The sequence below is a fragment of the Orbicella faveolata genome, unplaced genomic scaffold, assembly GCF_042242905.1.
Source record: "Orbicella faveolata isolate gen_17 unplaced genomic scaffold, um_ofav_v1 contig_15, whole genome shotgun sequence".
Lineage (NCBI taxonomy): Eukaryota > Metazoa > Cnidaria > Anthozoa > Scleractinia > Merulinidae > Orbicella > Orbicella faveolata.
Window position 1 is genome coordinate 4,059,115 of NW_028301542.1, and position 18,988 is coordinate 4,078,102.

At 40.4% G+C, this 18,988-nt stretch overlaps 2 protein-coding genes across 2 annotated transcripts in view; one reads left to right on the forward strand and one right to left on the reverse strand.

Annotated features, from left to right (window-relative positions):
- LOC110064876 (atrial natriuretic peptide receptor 2-like) overlaps positions 1-18,988 on the reverse strand; it is a 40,997-nt gene that overhangs the window by 11,647 nt on the left and 10,362 nt on the right. The window contains exons 5-10 of the mRNA XM_089288028.1: positions 18,238-18,336; positions 17,850-17,931; positions 17,022-17,178; positions 15,917-16,036; positions 15,117-15,194; positions 14,246-14,350 (exon numbers count right to left, since the gene is read on the reverse strand). Of these exons, the coding sequence (XP_089144154.1) occupies positions 14,246-14,350; positions 15,117-15,194; positions 15,917-16,036; positions 17,022-17,178; positions 17,850-17,931; positions 18,238-18,336 (641 nt within the window). The remainder of the gene's footprint in view (positions 1-14,245; positions 14,351-15,116; positions 15,195-15,916; positions 16,037-17,021; positions 17,179-17,849; positions 17,932-18,237; positions 18,337-18,988) is intronic.
- Positions 2,341-11,897, forward strand: LOC149113193 (uncharacterized). The gene is made up of 2 exons (XM_089288025.1): positions 2,341-10,571; positions 11,236-11,897. Exons 1-2 carry the CDS (start codon positions 2,435-2,437, stop codon positions 11,268-11,270), a joined length of 8,172 nt encoding a protein of 2,723 aa, XP_089144151.1. The 5' UTR covers positions 2,341-2,434; the 3' UTR covers positions 11,271-11,897.

Consider the following 18,988-nt stretch of genomic DNA (forward strand, 5'->3'; position numbering starts at 1 on the left):
TATTCGATAACAATCGATAAAACTCAGTCAATGATATCGAAAATCGATAAAAATGGATAACAGGATTCTTTGTGAGTAATCGATAATTATCGATTTTTCACTTAGCGTTATCGATGTTATCGATAAATATCGAATTTATCGATTCTAGCTTATCTTACAATTTATCGATACGAAGCCAAAAAAAAAATATATAACAAGCTGGCAAAAACCACTTAAACGGTTATCTGTGGGAAACACAAGAAAGGCGTCCACACTTTCACAATTTCACGATTCACAGATTTTATTCACCCGATCAAAACACACCGCGCTCAAAGTCCACACTGAAAAACATAGAAACCCTGCACCCCCCAAAGAACCTAAAAAAAGAAGCTATTGTTGTCTGGTTGAGATAAACAATCCTCATTACAATAATCAATCAACGATCACTATCAATCAACAATCACTAATGCTTTGCGTAGTTTCCGACATATCAATAAAATTTGCTAAGACTCTTCTCGTAAAAAGTCTCGTAAAACAAGGTTGTTGAATAATGACAAAAATTCAATATACAGAGAACGGTGATGATATTTAATCACTGTTATCCCGTTTATACAGTGGAATCCCGTTTTATCGAACCTGCAAGAGAAACAAGAATTGGTTTGAAAATTCGGCTAGTTCAAAGATAAAACTTGGTTTCAAAACCAACTCTAAATCTTGAGGAGGAATGTTGCAGGCGAGAGGCACATGACACGGCGTTGAGTTATCGAAAGTTTTGTATTGAAATGAGATAATGAACAAAATTGCATAATATACAAATTTTTGCCAAGCCTAAAAGCGGAGCTCATGATTGCAATAATTGACCATAAAGGAAAAAGAGAATTATTTTTTCTTGGATCAGAAATTAAAAACAATGATCAATTGTGAGCATGTAATTGTTCAGCGTCTGGTTTTGCTATTTTTCCAGTTAAATTTTAACAAACTATACCCAATTAGCCTAACCAAGATTGTAGAAATTACGTACGCAATATATCACGGACTTTCCAAGAGACGATTGTGCAAGGAATATGTCAGAGGAAAAGTCAACAACGCGCAAGGGGTTAATCTGCGCCGAAATTTTGCCTTTGCGAGTACTCCATCGCTCTCACCTAGAGAAATAACCTGACTTGAGCCCGCGATCCAATCAGAAAACCAGTAAATTGTCGGCGGCACAGTAACTTAACTTCAGGAGCTTCGCTACAAACATAATGTGGCCTCTCAGAAATTTACTTTCCCCCTGAGAGTGAAATCCTGGACTCGAACGTGTAGAACTGTGACTCGCAAATTTACTGGTTACACAATACCTTGAAAGCGCTACTTTTGTCGAATTTGTTTTTTAAGTAAACCAAAAGGTCGCTATTAAATCGAACATTTCCCACGAAATAAAAGAAAAATATTAAAACGCGAGTCAGTTATTCAGAAAAAAACTGTTTTTTAGGAAAAATCGATAAAACGGTTAGGTGTCATAGTCCTCATAGCCCGTCGACTTTTTGCGCGAAACGGCCTCCTCCGGCAGCTCTTATTACAAGGGCCTTATCAGCTTTTGTTTTGTTTATACACTGCATATTTCGCAGCTGTGTTCTCGAATTAATGCGTTCTTCCATTCTTCATTTCTTAGTAAGGGCATAAAACGTACTAAAAAAGGTAGAGAAAAGTCCTTGGACAGCGAAAAAATCGAAGCCAGGACCTATAAGAAGACAAAAGCGGAATTTCTTGAAGACAGCAGATTTTGCAAAGCGAAGGGCAGAATAGTTCTTTTTTATAAAAAGTGTTTCGTTTTCAAAAATTTCCGTTTTAATCTCAGCAGATACATTAAGCCACAGCTGCAAACGTTGAGAAAGTCTACATGTGAATAAATCAATTACTCCTCTCGTTACAATATTTCTGTAGCGCTACGCTTTCAATGGAGGTCATAGTATAGTGTAATCTTTGTAGTCAGTTTGTTTATTTGGCATCAGGGATTTTGTTTCTGATCATGATAAAGCTATAAAAAATATCAATTCCGAATATTGAGAGGGTATAAAACGTTATAACTGCCCCAAGCAAGTTTGTACCCGATGTATTGAATACTTTTTTTGAAACTCAAAATATTACAAAGAACGCCCAAACTTATTAGCGCTTTTGCCACTCGGAGATTTCGCATTTTTTCGCCCAATTTCTCCTTGAATATATCAACCAAGGAGCCAAACATTTCACCAGTTAATAAGTTTCACAAGCTTCATAAATGTTTCAAGTCAATTCGTATCTCGCATGATGCCTTCTCTGCGCAAGGTTAGCGGTATGAAAAATGGAAGCAATAGTAATACATGTTGATATTATAATTATAACAACAACAGATAACAAAAGGACAAACAAATTAAACTTGGTTCCAAATTTGTTTCCACTTTTATTCTGTTATATTATCACAGAAATTTTTGACATGAACAACGTAGAGGAAGTTATACAAGCCATCTCGATCGGCCTCATTGTTGCCAGCTTCCTTCTCAACACCAATCGATTTCTAAAAGCCATCGAATTATGCAAGGAATGCTTACTCATTCTGAAAGACCAGAAATTAAGTAAATCACTCTATACGAGGATATATCGTATAATGTGGAAAGCTTGTAATCGCATCAACGATAATACGAACGCCATGAAATATGCAGAGAAACTTCTCCAAATTTACCATGAAAGTGGTGAAAGACTTGAGGAATATAAGCTAAGCATAACACTTGGCGAGATGTATTTGCATCAAAGTAGATACACGCAGGCAAAACAACTAACTGAAAAAGTGCTCCTAATCAGTAAAGAAATCGGAGACAGAAATGGAGAAGCTGCCTGTTACATTAACCTTGGAACTGCGTATGGATCAGTTGGCGCATATGAGAAGGCTAGAGAACATCTCGAAAAATCACTTGTGATCAACAAAGAAATTGGAGACAGAAATGGAGAAGCTACCTGTTACACGAACCTTGGAAGTGTGTATCGATCAGTTGGCGAATATGAGAAGGCTAGAGAACATCTCGAGAAATCCCTTGTGATCAACAAAGAAATTGGAGACAGAAATGGAGAAGCTACCTGTTACGCGAACCTTGGAACTGTGTATGGATCAGTTGGCGAATATGAGAAGGCTGGAGAACATCTCGAGAAATCACTTGTTATCAAGAAAGAAATTGGAGACAGAAATGGAGAAGCTGGCTGTTACACGAACCTTGGAAATGTGTATCGATCAGTTGGCGAATATGAGAAGGCTAGAGAACATCTCGAAAAATCACTTGTGATCAACAAAGAAATTGGAGACAGAAATGGAGAAGCTACCTGTTACACGAACCTTGGACATGTGTATGCATCAGTTGGCGAATATGAGAAGGCTAGAGAACATCTCGAAAAATCACTTGTGATCAACAAAGAAATTGGAGACAGAAATGGAGAAGCTACCTGTTACACGAACCTTGGACATGTGTATGAATCAGTTGGCGAATATGAGAAGGCTAGAGAACATCTCGAAAAATCACTTGTGATCAACAAAGAAATTGGAGACAGAAATGGAGAAGCTACATGTTACACGAGACTTGGAAATGTGTATGCATCAGTTGGCGAATATGAGAAGGCTAGAGAACATCTCGAGAAATCACTTGTGATCAACAAAGAAATTGGAGACAGAAATGGAGAAGCTGGCTGTTACACGAACCTTGGAACTGTGTATGGATCAGTTGGCGAATATGAGAAGGCTAGAGAACATCTCGAAAAATCACTTGTGATCAACAAAGAAATTGGAGACAGAAATGGAGAAGCTACCTGTTACACGAACCTTGGACATGTGTATGAATCAGTTGGCGAATATGAGAAGGCTAGAGAACATCTCGAAAAATCACTTGTGATCAAGAAAGAAATTGGAGACAGAAATGGAGAAGCTACCTGTTACACGAACCTTGGACATGTGTATGAATCAGTTGGCGAATATGAGAAGGCTAGAGAACATCTCGAGAAATCACTTGTGATCAACAAAGAAATTGGAGACAGAAATGGAGAAGCTACCTGTTACACGAACCTTGGACATGTGTATGAATCAGTTGGCGAATATGAGAAGGCTAGAGAACATCTCGAGAAATCACTTGTGATCAACAAAGAAATTGGAGACAGAAATGGAGAAGCTGCCTGTTACACGAACCTTGGAAGTGTGTATGAATCAGTTGGCGAATATGAGAAGGCTAGAGAACATCTCGAGAAATCACTTGTGATCAACAAAGAAATTGGAGACAGAAATGGAGAAGCTACCTGTTACACGAACCTTGGAACTGTGTATCGATCAGTTGGCGAATATGAGAAGGCTAGAGAACATCTCGAGAAATCACTTGTGATCAACAAAGAAATTGGAGACAGAAATGGAGAAGCTACCTGTTACACGAACCTTGGAACTGTGTATCGATCAGTTGGCGAATATGAGAAGGCTAGAGAACATCTCGAGAAATCACTTGTGATCAACAAAGAAATTGGAGACAGAAATGGAGAAGCTACCTGTTACACGAACCTTGGAACTGTGTATGAATCAGTTGGCGAATATGAGAAGGCTAGAGAACATCTCGAGAAATCACTTGTGATCAACAAAGAAATTGGAGACAGAAATGGAGAAGCTACCTGTTACACGAACCTTGGAAGTGTGTATCGATCAGTTGGCGAATATGAGAAGGCTAGAGAACATCTCGAAAAATCACTTGTGATCAACAAAGAAATTGCAGACAGAAATGGAGAAGCTACCTGTTACACGAACCTTGGAAGTGTGTATCGATCAGTTGGCGAATATGAGAAGGCTAGAGAACATCTCGAGAAATCACTTGTTATCAAGAAAGAAATTGGAGACAGAAATGGAGAAGCTGGCTGTTACACGAACCTTGGAAATGTGTATCGATCAGTTGGCGAATATGAGAAGGCTAGAGAACATCTCGAAAAATCACTTGTGATCAACAAAGAAATTGGAGACAGAAATGGAGAAGCTACCTGTTACACGAACCTTGGAAGTGTGTATGGATCAGTTGGCGAATATGAGAAGGCTAGAGAACATCTCGAGAAATCACTTGTGATCAACAAAGAAATTGGAGACAGAAATGGAGAAGCTACCTGTTACACGAACCTTGGAAGTGTGTATCGATCAGTTGGCGAATATGAGAAGGCTAGAGAACATCTCGAGAAATCACTTGTGATCAACAAAGAAATTGGAGACAGAAATGGAGAAGCTGGCTGTTACACGAACCTTGGAAATGTGTATCGATCAGTTGGCGAATATGAGAAGGCTAGAGAACATCTCGAAAAATCACTTGTGATCAACAAAGAAATTGGAGACAGAAATGGAGAAGCTACCTGTTACACGAACCTTGGAAGTGTGTATCGATCAGTTGGCGAATATGAGAAGGCTAGAGAACATCTCGAAAAATCACTTGTGATCAACAAAGAAATAAGAGACAGAAATGGAGAAGCTACCTGTTACACGAACCTTGGAAGTGTGTATGAATTAGTTGGCGAATATGAGAAGGCTAGAGAACATCTCGAAAAATCACTTGTGATCAAGAAAGAAATTGGAGACAGAAATGGAGAAGCTACCTGTTACACGAACCTTGGAACTGTGTATCGATCAGTTGGCGAATATGAGAAGGCTAGAGAACATCTCGAGAAATCACTTGTGATCAAGAAAGAAATTGGAGACAGAAATGGAGAAGCTACCTGTTACACGAACCTTGGAAGTGTGTATGAATTAGTTGGCGAATATGAGAAGGCTAGAGAACATCTCGAGAAATCACTTGTGATCAACAAAGAAATTGGAGACAGAAATGGAGAAGCTACCTGTTACACGAACCTTGGAACTGTGTATGAATCAGTTGGCGAATATGAGAAGGCTAGAGAGCATCTCGAGAAATCACTTGTGATCAAGAAAGAAATTGGAGACAGAAATGGAGAAGCTACCTGTTACACGAACCTTGGAACTGTGTATCGATCAGTTGGCGAATATGAGAAGGCTAGAGAACATCTCGAGAAATCACTTGTGATCAAGAAAGAAATTGGAGACAGAAATGGAGAAGCTACCTGTTACGCGAACCTTGGAAGTGTGTATCGATCAGTTGGCGAATATGAGAAGGCTAGAGAGCATCTCGAGAAATCACTTGTGATCAACAAAGAAATTGGAGACAGAAACGGAGAAGCTACCTGTTACACGAACCTTGGAACTGTGTATCAATCAGTTGGCGAATATGAGAAGGCTAGAGAACATCTCGAGAAATCACTTGTGATCAACAAAGAAATTGGAGACAGAAATGGAGAAGCTACCTGTTACGCGAACCTTGGAACTGTGTATGGATCAGTTGGCGAATATGAGAAGGCTAGAGAACATCTCGAGGAATCACTTGTTATCAAGAAAGAAATTGGAGACAGAAATGGAGAAGCTGCCTGTTACACGAACCTTGGAAATGTGTATCGATCAGTTGGCGAATATGAGAAGGCTAGAGAACATCTCGAGAAATCACTTGTGATCAAGAAAGAAATTGGAGACAGAAATGGAGAAGCTACCTGTTACGCGAACCTTGGAAGTGTGTATCGATCAGTTGGCGAATATGAGAAGGCTAGAGAGCATCTCGAGAAATCACTTGTGATCAAGAAAGAAATTGGAGACAGAAATGGAGAAGCTGCCTGTTACACGAACCTTGGAACTGTGTATCAATCAGTTGGCGAATATGAGAGGGCTAGAGAACATCTCGAGAAATCACTTGTGATCAACAAAGAAATTGGAGACAGAAATGGAGAAGCTACCTGTTACGCGAACCTTGGAACTGTGTATGGATCAGTTGGCGAATATGAAAAGGCTAGAGAGCATCTCGAGGAATCACTTGTTATCAAGAAAGAAATTGGAGACAGAAATGGAGAAGCTGCCTGTTACACGAACCTTGGAAATGTGTATGGATCAGTTGGCGAATATGAGAAGGCTAGAGAACATCTCGAGAAATCACTTGTGATCAACAAAGAAATTGGAGACAGAAATGGAGAAGCTACCTGTTACACGAACCTTGGAACTGTGTATCGATCAGTTGGCGAATATGAGAAGGCTAGAGAACATCTCGAGAAATCACTTGTGATCAACAAAGAAATAAGAGACAGAAATGGAGAAGCTACCTGTTACGTGAACCTTGGAAGTGTGTATGGATCAGTTGGCGAATATGAGAAGGCTAGAGAACATCTCGAGAAATCACTTGTGATCAACAAAGAAATTGGAGACAGAAACGGAGAAGCTACCTGTTACACGAACCTTGGAACTGTGTATCAATCAGTTGGCGAATATGAGAAGGCTAGAGAACATCTCGAGAAATCACTTGTGATCAACAAAGAAATTGGAGACAGAAATGGAGAAGCTACCTGTTACGCGAACCTTGGAACTGTGTATGGATCAGTTGGCGAATATGAGAAGGCTAGAGAACATCTCGAGGAATCACTTGTTATCAAGAAAGAAATTGGAGACAGAAATGGAGAAGCTGCCTGTTACACGAACCTTGGAAATGTGTATCGATCAGTTGGCGAATATGAGAAGGCTAGAGAACATCTCGAGAAATCACTTGTGATCAACAAAGAAATTGGAGACAGAAATGGAGAAGCTACCTGTTACGCGAACCTTGGAAGTGTGTATCGATCAGTTGGGGAATATGAGAAGGCTAGAGAGCATCTCGAGAAATCACTTGTGATCAACAAAGAAATTGGAGACAGAAATGGAGAAGCTGCCTGTTACACGAACCTTGGAACTGTGTATCAATCAGTTGGCGAATATGAGAAGGCTAGAGAACATCTCGAGAAATCACTTGTGATCAACAAAGAAATTGGAGACAGAAATGGAGAAGCTACCTGTTACGCGAACCTTGGAAGTGTGTTTGAATCAGTTGGCGAATATGAGAAGGCTAGAGAACATCTCGAGGAATCACTTGTTATCAAGAAAGAAATTGGAGACAGAAATGGAGAAGCTGCCTGTTACACGAACCTTGGAAATGTGTATCGATCAGTTGGCGAATATGAGAAGGCTAGAGAACATCTCGAAAAATCACTTGTGATCAAGAAAGAAATTGGAGACAGAAATGGAGAAGCTGCCTGTTACGCGAACCTTGGAAGTGTGTTTGAATCAGTTGGCGAATATGAGAAGGCTAGAGAACATCTCGAGGAATCACTTGTTATCAAGAAAGAAATTGGAGACAGAAATGGAGAAGCTGCCTGTTACACGAACCTTGGAAATGTGTATGGATCAGTTGGCGAATATGAGAAGGCTAGAGAACATCTCGAAAAATCACTTGTGATCAAGAAAGAAATTGGAGACAGAAATGGAGAAGCTACCTGTTACGCGAACCTTGGAAGTGTGTATCGATCAGTTGGCGAATATGAGAAGGCTAGAGAACATCTCGAGAAATCACTTGTGATCAACAAAGAAATTGGAGACAGAAATGGAGAAGCTACCTGTTACAGGAGCCTTGGAAGTGTGTTTGAATCAGTTGGCGAATATGAGAAGGCTAGAGAACATCTCGAGAAATCACTTGTTATGAAGAAAGAAATTGGAGACAGAGATGGAGAAGCTGGCTGTTACACGAACCTTGGAACTGTGTATGGAGCAGTTGGCGAATATGAGAAGGCTTCAGAGTACTTTAAAAAAGCATTGGCCATCAGTGGAAATATTGGTGACAGAGAAAGCATAGCTGGGTCTTACCTAAACCTGGGAGCTGAACTTTACTCTCTTGGAAAGTATAGCAGGGCTAATGAATATAATAAGAAAGCTTTTGTAATTTTCACAGACACTGGAAACAGACACGGGTTGGCCACCTTTTACCTCAACCAAGGAGCCGTAGAGTTGGCTGTAGGTACCTCTAACAAGGCAAAAGAATATTATGAAATCGCTCTTGCGATAAGCAAAGAAACTGGAGAGAGGAAAACAGAAGTAGATGGTTACTTATCCCTTGGACGTTTCTTTCTCGCGCAGTCTAAGTATGATAGAGCAGAAGAATATATCAAGGAGGCACTTAACTTAAGTGAGAAGATTGGAGATACTGAGGGCCAGCTCCACTCACTTACAAAAATAGCGCACATTAGAATGAAAGAAGGAAAGATTGAGGAGGCGATCTCGTATTTCCTTTCTGGTATGGAAAAATGGGAGGAAATTCGCCGCTCCCTCTGCGACAACGATCAATTTAAGGTCTCCTTCTCTGACCGCCATATTCGTTCTCACAGAGATCTTAGCATGCTGCTTTGTGACATCGGGAATCCTACTGAAGCTCTGTATGTTTCAGAGCTTTCGAGGGCCAGGGCTTTGGCAGATTTAATGTCAGCTCAGTACTCTCTGGAGAATAAAATCTCCATTAATCGTCGAACATGGGCGAGTCTTGAAGGCATCGTAGCCAAAGAATGTAACCGCACTTGTCTGTACGTCTCATATTTTTGTTGTCGCATATATTTGTGGATTCTTAAAGCAGGCAGAGTCGCACATTTCCAGGAGATAAAAGGAAATGTTGTTGCTTCTCGGGAGGGATTAAGTCAGCATTTGGATGAGTTTTTCAATTTCAGAAGTTTTGGCGTTTTACCAGAGGAGCTTTGCGAAGACCGATCTTTACACAGTTTTCAACCAGAATCCAAAACAAGCGAGGAAGACAACCATGAAGCTTCGCGATTTGGAAATGAGAGCAAAGCCAGCCAAGGACCCAAAATGAACCTCCCTATCTGTTACAAACTTATCATCGCTCCTGTGGCGGCCTTACTTAAGGACCCTGAAATCATCGTTGTTCCTGATCGAGCTTTATACCAAATTCCATTTGCCGCCTTAACTGATGAAAGCGGAAAGTATTTATTGGAATCTTTCAGGATCCGCATTGTTCCTTCTTTAACAACTCTCAAGCTCATTGATGAAAGTCCAGCCGACTATCACTGTCAAACCGGTGCATTGGTAGTGGGGAATCCTGATGTTGGTGAGGTGCATTTCAAAGGACGGCTCACGAAAATTTCTCGATTACCTTGTGCAGAAGTCGAAGCGAGGATAGTAGGTGAAAAGCTGGGTGTGGAACCTTTACTAGGACGGCAAGCGTCAAAGAAGGCAGTTCTTCAAGCGATGAAATCAGTGGCCCTGATTCATATCGCCGCACACGGTGATGCTGAAAGAGGAGAAATTGCCCTCGCACCATCTTTTCGTATTCCTAACGGGATACCTCAAGAAGGACTCTACTTATTAACAATGACTGACATTTCAAGAATTCAACTACGAGCTAAACTGGTAGTCCTTAGCTGTTGCCACAGTGCTCGTGGACAGACCAAAGCCGAGGGAGCTGTTGGAATTGCTCGAGCGTTCTTAGGATCTGGCGCACGCTCAGTATTGGTGGCACTGTGGGCTCTGGATGACAAATCAACAGAGCAGTTAATGACTCATTTCTACGATCACCTTGTTGCTGGGCAAAGTGCTGGTGAATCTTTACATGAGGCCATGAAGTGGATGAGAAGTAACGGCTACGACGTGAACCAGTGGGCACCTTTTATACTGATTGGAGATGACGTGACATTTGATTTTGGAAAAAAAGGTAAGACTCGTTAAAAACACGTGCTTTCTTATTTCTGGCAAAGGGTTTCTGGTGTTTAATGACAATTTTCCTTACATGTTATCGATCAAGTTTATAAATGCATTTTTGTATTTTTAACGTTTGTCGTTTGATCTTGTGCGTCTGATTTAATTTATTTTACTAGTTCTGTCGATCATGAGAGTGTAGACCTACAAGTTACCCAACGTGTAACGCAATGCAATTTTTGAAAGAAAATAACGTGTGCCGGTTTTTATTGCAGGAGTACACTGCACGAAAACCGCGGAGATTTGAAAATGTGAAGTTTTGGCATCTTGATTTTGTCCTAAATTGAGTATCAATAGCTCGAAATAGCATTTTGATCATGATGACGCTTGATATTTTTTTCACCTGGATTTGGCAATAAAGTTATGCCATGCTAATTCTCCAATCCAATTTTTAATGTTGTTGTAAAAGACAAATGGACCACGCTGTTTTGTATGGTCCCCCCTACGTCACAAACTTTTACAACATTGAGATAACACCCCAGTATTGAGGTAATCAGAGTGCGCGCAGATTCCAGCGAATCTTTAAAAATAAATCTATTTTGTATTAAGGAAATTGCTTTTAGGAAAATAAATTCAAATGGTTATACATGTTTTTGCTGTTTGTTTATTTCCTCTATCAGGTGCTGGCAAGAATGACCAGGAAGGCAGCGAGTGATCGCATGAGACGTTTTGTCCTAGCGCTAAGTTGTATATAAAATAAATCGACGTTTAATTTTTGGCCTCGGTAGAATTGTTAAGGTCATTCCCCACTATTGTATTTCGCATTCCTACTGCGCACGATTTCACGCGTGATAAGCGCGCGCACATTAAAAAATGGCGGCTTTTTGTTTACAGCTGGATCTCGCCATAGAGGTAAATCGTCATTTTCTCGCAAACGAGTACGGTGACCTGTCATTTTTTTCTGTTGTTTTGAATTGAGCAATAAATTTCTCTGTGTAAAATAAATATGGACCAATTCTCAGTGTAGGATAAAAAGCCATCGTCGGAAACGTGAATTTAGCAAGCAATCGTGACTACAATCATGATGCTATTATAACGATTTATATGGGTATAAAGAAGGTACTGTTGCTCCTAAACGAACATGGGGACCCCTCATTTTTATTGCAAAATTTAAGTTTCTATAATATAAACAATCAATAGGCAAAGTTTCATAAAAATCTCAGTGCAGGTTCTATTTCAGTGGAATGACCTTAAGCGCAAAACTCTGGGCCGGGTTGTTCGAAGCCCGATTAAACTAACCCTGGATTAGTGAGAATTTTGATGTCATTTTTTTAATTTTTCGGTGCGGTTTTCTGTTTTTATTGCTTGTTCTTCAGATTTGAGTTTGAATAATCTCAATCTACACGAAACATAAGCAGTGAAAAACATTTTTATAAAAGAAAAATGAATACTTCGGTTAACCTTTAAACCTGGGTTACAGTAAACCGGCTTTCGAACAACCTGGCCCTGAAGTTTTGTTAAATATTCACTTTTTTAGAACAAGCCGTTGCTTCCCTTGCAAGTATCCAATGATTTGTCTAGAGGTTACCAGATTTTTTTTTTTTTTTTTAGCAAAAGAAGATTTGAGAGTTAATCGGAAATGAGTATTGGACTCAAATAACTGTTTAAACTGGAAAACCTTAGTGCGCAATGTTATTTTGGTATCGCACTTTTCGATGCTAGCTGATAGGAACTGTTCTGGATCTTCTCTGCGAGGAAAAATAACCACTGTAATACTAGACTGAGGCTTGACTAAAAAACCTAGTGTTTTACCAAGGAGACTTGTTAAATTTGTAAAAATTGTTCGTGAGAAAAAAGAAGACAAAACCAAAACACGCTGACACTCAGTAGTAATTGTTGACGTAACCTGAAGAAAGTAGGATTTTTAAGAAACAACATGCATTCTCTCCGTCGTTGTTACAGTTCTGAACAAACTTTATACAGGATATCTAGGTTTTGTTAGTATTTTCATATATCAGGGCTTTTTTACCAGGTTAAAGAGCTTTACAAATAGCTGCAATTTGAAATTTTATCAAACATGAAGTGTGCCGAATTAACCTAAGAAATGGAAAGAGTATAAACAGCATATTTAAATCTTTGTCGAACACCATGCGTAAGATTAAGACCAGTGGAATTTAAAATCTAATTTGTTGTTTACCAGTAAAGGTTAACAGTTAGCTTTATAAATAGTTCGACTAAATTAAAGTGGTACTTGAAGCTTGCATATGGAGAAAAGTTGATGAAAGTTAAGTAACTGCTCTAGCTACATACTAACACTATATAAAGTTGAAACTTCGAGCGTTGCCCCTTCCTTTATGGTAGCAAGATCCAGTTATTATGGCTGTTTTGCCTTGACGATGGAAGGGCGAACGCCCAAGACGCCAACTTTCCGAATTCGCTCAGGCAGCTATTTAGCTTCATTTATTTTTTCTTCAAATTCAGGTTGATGTAGTTAGCTAAGGGGGCCACAAGTTAATTAGTTGTATTATATTTAGTGTAAACCCTCTCTAAATAAAGTTTGATTGATTGATTGATTGTATTGCTTAGACTGAGTGTCAACAGTTTTCCACGTTGAATTTTCTTTTACCTTTAGTTGATTTTTTTGCTTCACTGGCATTTGACTACAAGAGGTAGGGTTGGAGGGATTAAAACCTGCGTATCTATTTATTCTTCACCTGGATACGGTGAACAAAAGCTACTATATATTTCATTTCGGGCGCTAGCGTTGAAGCGCGGAAATGGCGAAAAAAGTGCGTTAAATTTTCCCCCTGCGCTGTGACTGGCTATCTGAGCGGGTAAGAGGAAACCCACTCGGAATGACCTCTTTCCAGCAAGAAAATAATGTTCTTAATGCCATATGATAAATCCTTTTGGGTCAAGCTTGTTCGGTCAGGCAGGTTATTTTTTACGTATTTCAAGACCTCGACATATAAACGTACAAAAAAGAACTTGGCCAGGATCCGCTACCATCTTCACCTCATGCCTGGTCAATACAACCCCTTATTTTGGGCCATTATTTCCGTTCTTGACCGTAGTCTGCGAGCAGGCTCATCGTGGGGAAAAAGTATGAAGGGAGATGTCTTTCCTCTCTTTTCAGTTGCACGCGCTGAGCCTGATCACAGGGTAGCATGCGAATAAACGAACAATATAAACACAAAGCAACGTAAGTGGGTATAAACCAAGCGCGCATAAGGGTAACAAAACCTTAAGGTAACATTCATGAGTAATGAACTTGTACTTAGATACGTATTGGTATCAAACCTAGACAACGCGTGGTCCCTCTTTCGCTTAGTCCGTCGAGCTGCGAGGTAAACATGGCCCCGTGGAATCAAGTGGGCGTTCTTCCTGGTCTCTAGGAGCTCGCGCTGCCATTTTTTTCTCGCGGTTTTCTTTCGCGTCCCGCACGACGGACTAAGCGAAAGAGGGACTACTCGCAGTCTACATCAAACCCATGCGGACATATATGCTGGTATAAAAGGAACACGTTTTTACTAACAGACAAACAAAGTAACTAACTTCCTACGCAGAAGCTCTATGGGCTCGTCATGCAATCCTCGTTCCTTACGAACGGAGGAGGATTGCATGACGAGCGCAAAGAGCGTCTGCGTAATGGGTAACCAGCTTGTGCGAACACACATAGAGATTACAAACCTGGAGGCTTCTCTTCTTGCAGTAAGACCACACGAGCAGAATGTGTGGTGACTCGATACACGCTCCAATGAAAGGGTTGAAATTCTCGTGGCTCAGATCCCGAACCTTTGCAAAATAATAATTATATAATCAAGGTTTTATTAATATTCATTTTAATTGACGTTGCAGTAATGCCTTTGTCTGCTAAGGCCAGGTTAGTCGCATTTCTGCCGTATAGAATTCAATTCAACGAATTAAATTCGACAGAAATTCGACCACTGAATCGGTTGCCGCATTTCTGCCGCCCGTTCGACTGGTCTTGTCGCATTATCCGACAGAAATGCGACACCGATTGAAACGTCGAATTTCTGCCGCGTCGAATCTAATACTTACATTATGATACGTTACAATCTCGTTCCCTGAGTCTTCGTTCCCCTTGACCAGCAATCGGAAAACGAGAGCTCTGGCAGCAACCATTTTGAAATAACCGAATTCTACCCATCCGGTTTGACTGCGCAGTCTGCATCTATGGCGCACGCCCGAAATGGTTGCTCCCAGAGCTGTCGTTTTCCGACCGCTGGTCAAGGGGAACAAAGACTCTGGGAACGAGATTGGATACGTTATGTTAATGTATTGAGCATGCGTAAATTTGATCCCCCCAAAGAAAAAGAAGAAACTTGGCTATTCTCGTCCCAATGCTACCTGGCATCAGGAAAGCGCAGTGGCTCGATATTCTCGTTGCTGATATGCTAAATGCCATCTGCTCAGACGACGTCTTTACAATTGCAAGGACAAATTGGAGTTTTAAGCTGTCCCTGCTCTCTCAAATTCCACATTTTCCTGTTATCCCCCCGTCTTTGAGCTTATCTTAATTCGTTACTACAGAGATTACCTGTTTGAGTTCTATAAGAACCTCTCTCGTTAGCTGAACACTTCTTTTCCTGAGGCGGCTTATGGCCACTTCTTGCCCCTGAAATTAAAAAGCTTTTTCGATTAATTCACCAATTTATTTGGATGCAAACATAAACGACTATGCAAACAACTTGATCAACAGTGGCTACCTGCGGAGATTTGAAATTACTATTCCAATATTTAACTCGAGTTGAACACGAAGGGAGAAATACTATTTCGTTTATTTCATAGTAAATAACAAGTATGAAGTCTCGGATTATTTGCTGCAAGTTTCTAAAGATTTACAAAGATCGTCTAATTGAAATGCGAACGTCTCCGAAAATTTGTTTGCAGCTTCTGAAGATCATTGCCATTTGGCTTTTTTGACACGCTTTACAAACTCAACGAAAACTGCTTTCTGGTTAAGAAAAACTTTTTTGAGTAATGTCAATTAGATAGCTGGTTTGACGCCAAAAACAGAACGTGCAAAAGATAGATTGGTTTTGTTTCTGTTGTGTAAGTTTTTCTATGAACTTCGCCTTCGGCTCGGACCATAAAAGCTACACTTGAATCCCACTATCTCGAGCCCTCAAAGGAAATTAAAAAACGTTGGAAATTCGAGATAACAAGAGTTAGAGAAAGCCGATAGTAACTGAATAAAATGTTTATTTTAGGAAAAATAATTTGATTTTGAGATAGCAGGGAGTTCAAAAATAATTCAGTTTCAAAAAGCGAAGTTCTTCTGAACCAATGTTTTCCAAATACGGGCCCAAAATAGTTAAACACTAGTTATACACCTACATGATACTCCCCGATGTTAGTAGACACGTGCTCTGAGTTGTGCTCATGGTCTGATGTGGTTGAAGATATATCAGCGCTTCGACGTACGGGATTAGAGAGCGCATTTGACGGCCCTGCAGACTGGGGAAGGAACAAGAAACAGTACACTCCTTTATAGGTATGGGTTAAGCGTGCAGGTTAAGCTTAAAAATAGTCATTTCTATCCAATGGCAAACATAGAAAACGTGCGTTAAAGTGGTCGGCTTGAAACAAGAGTAGGCAATTAGGAATCAATATGACGGAGGCGCGGGAAAACGCTTAACCTGTAACGTTCAACCTGTGCCAAGGGTGGGAAAACGTTCAACCTGTGTCGAAGGCGGGAAAACATTAAACCTGTGCCAAGGGCGGGAAAACACTCAACCTGTACCAAAGGCGGGAAAACGTTCAACCTGTGCCAAGGGCGGGAAAACGTTCAACCTGTGGCAAGGGCGGGAAAACGATAAACCTGGGCCGAGCGCGGAAAAACTTTAACCCCGTGCCAAGGGCGGGAAAACGTTAAACCTTTGGCAAGGGCGGGAAAACGTTTAACCTGTGCCAACGGCGGGAAAACGTTCAACCTGTACCAAGCGCTGGAAAACGTTAATCCTGTGCCGAGCGCGGAAGAACTTTAACTCCGTGCCAAGGGCGGAAAAATGTTAAACCTTTGCCAAGGGCGAGAAAACGTTCAAGAGCTGCCAAGCGGGGCTACAAGGTTCAATTTATCCTAAGCGCGGGAAAGTTTAAGTTAAACCTGTGCCAAGCGAGGGAAAGGTTTAAGCCCATGCAGAAGGCGGGAAAACGTTATGCTTGTGCCGAGCGCGGGAAAAGGTTAAACCTGTGCCAAGCGCGGGAAAACATTCATTCGCTGCCAAGCGCGGCAATAAGATTCAACTTGCGCCAAGCGCGGCAAAACGTTCTTCTTGTGACAAACTAGCGAAACAAGTTAATGGCCTTTACCGTGAGAAAAGATAATGGATGAAGTATCAGTGCTGCACGATCGTTCAAGCCCTCAAGCGAAATCAAAATTACTTAAAAGGTAAATCCAAAAGCAACGTTAACAAGATGTAATAAAGTTGGTTTATCTTACCAGATTCTGTCCGATCAGATTGTTAAACTTAAAAGAAAGCATTCCCTGCTGCTGTGGCCTATCCTCTTCTTGTCCGCCTTGTTCTTTCATTTTGATATCTTCAAACCGGATCTTCCACGCCATGTTTTCAGCCAGATCCGTCTCATAACAGAGTTTTCTGAAATAAGTTATCGGAAAAGGGCCAGTTATCAAACAGATTTGCATTTGATTAGGTGACACGGATAAAACCCTCGTTCTCAAAATCGTCTTCAGGATGTCAAAATAATTATGAACTTCCACGTTAATGTACCACAGCTTAAGATTACCATAACGTTCCTAGGCAACGTAAAATAAGTCATCTTACTTGAATACTTACATACTTACAAGAATGTGTCATTTTGCTACTGCCTTTCCAGATAAAATGTTTAAAGGGGTTAGGTCACGCAATTTTAGGCAATTTCAGCACTGATCAAATGGTCATAGAAGTAGCTAAAATATCACAAAAACGGCTTAAAACTATAAAGGATCTCAAGCAAAACACAGGAAAGCCAAGAAGGGACATGGATGGACAAAACTGGAGAGGATTAAAATGCATTGCATTTGGGTAAATTTGAAAAACGTCCGCCCAGCTTTTTTAAAATTTATATCAGTTTATATCAAAATGTCATTTACACAGCTGGAAAGTCATTCTCAGTTGTTATGTGGCGGTGATTTTGCAAATGAAAGACTTTTGCTCCGCCAATTTGACGTTTAGAGGTCATAATGAACAAAACTAAACAAAATTACGTAACACAGCTTGACCTAGCCCCTTTAATCACGCTTTAATGTGAGTACTTTTTAATACTGTACCTGATAATTACGAAGAACAAGAAAGCTAACACAAGAACGCCAGAGGTGGAGGCCCCTATAACCACGTTAACGAGTCGTGCGGCTGGAACACAAAAGAACAACTGACCAGAACACATGATCATGAATATAGTAATGTGCATTTGTGGGTCACAACACTTCCTTTGTTTGCATTCTGTTCATTCAATAACGTTGATGAATAACACTTAGCATAAATTTTGGATAGGTTCTACAAGCGAGCAAAAAGACGTGTATTGAGCGTCAAAATGAGTTGCCATGCCAACGTAAGAGACATGTTCTAGGTTTTCAACAACACTTTGCCTCAGTATCGTCAGCAAAGTGTAACAGGAAGAAAATTTAGTTTCTTTTGGAGTGAATGCCACAATCTCACCTATCTTTTCCTCCTCCAAACACAGTTCTTTATCCCAGCCACATCTAGGTTTGTCCGAGGGTGGACTGGTACGACCCCCGGCCCAAATGACGCTTACATCTGCAAAGGAAATGAGATGAAACAAAAGTCTACGGTTGAAATAGACCATTTTGGAGTTGTCCGCTCAGTGACCTGGCCTTTGAATGGCAACGAGGCTGGAGGCGACCTTGTTTTGATAGGCTTCACTGCTTCTGTTTTGTGAGTCAAGTTGTCCTAATGCTAACGAGTTCGCATTTAACCCTTTAAAACCGAAAGTTTCACAAGAAAAATGCCGTTTTTAACCATGAAATCAGTTTTTTGGCTGCCATGACACTAACTGGGCCTTAGTTTTGCTGAAAAAACTACTATTTTCTTACCAAAAAGATCGATTTTTCGAAGATAAGTTACGAAAACGTACAATATTTTAAGTTGGTGCATGCGATTGCCTGTTGCGAATGTTTTTTCTTGCCCTTTTTCTTTCCTTTCTCTCGGCCCTTTTTACTCTCGCTACCTTTTGCGCTTCATATTCTTTCTTCTTATTTGACCCAAATGAATAATTGCTTTAAATCACTAAGGATGGCTGCCCAGTCTTATTAGCCCATTAAGGTTATTTCGGGCAGCGATGTACTGTTTTTGTTTTAACTTAGTTTAGTTCATTTAATTTCTAGCTGAATACAAATAAAGCTGTTGTCTGGCTGCCGTAAAAAGTTGGACCGGGTGTAATTTATAGCCA

Excerpts from the sequence above, each read along its gene's own strand:
- LOC149113193 (XM_089288025.1), top strand. The coding sequence starts at position 2,435 with ATGAACAACGTAGAGGAAGTTATACAAGCCATCTCGATCGGCCTCATT. Across the intron at positions 10,572-11,235 it reads ATTTGATTTTGGAAAAAAAG|GTGCTGGCAAGAATGACCAG; the intron begins GTAAGACTCGTT and ends TTCCTCTATCAG.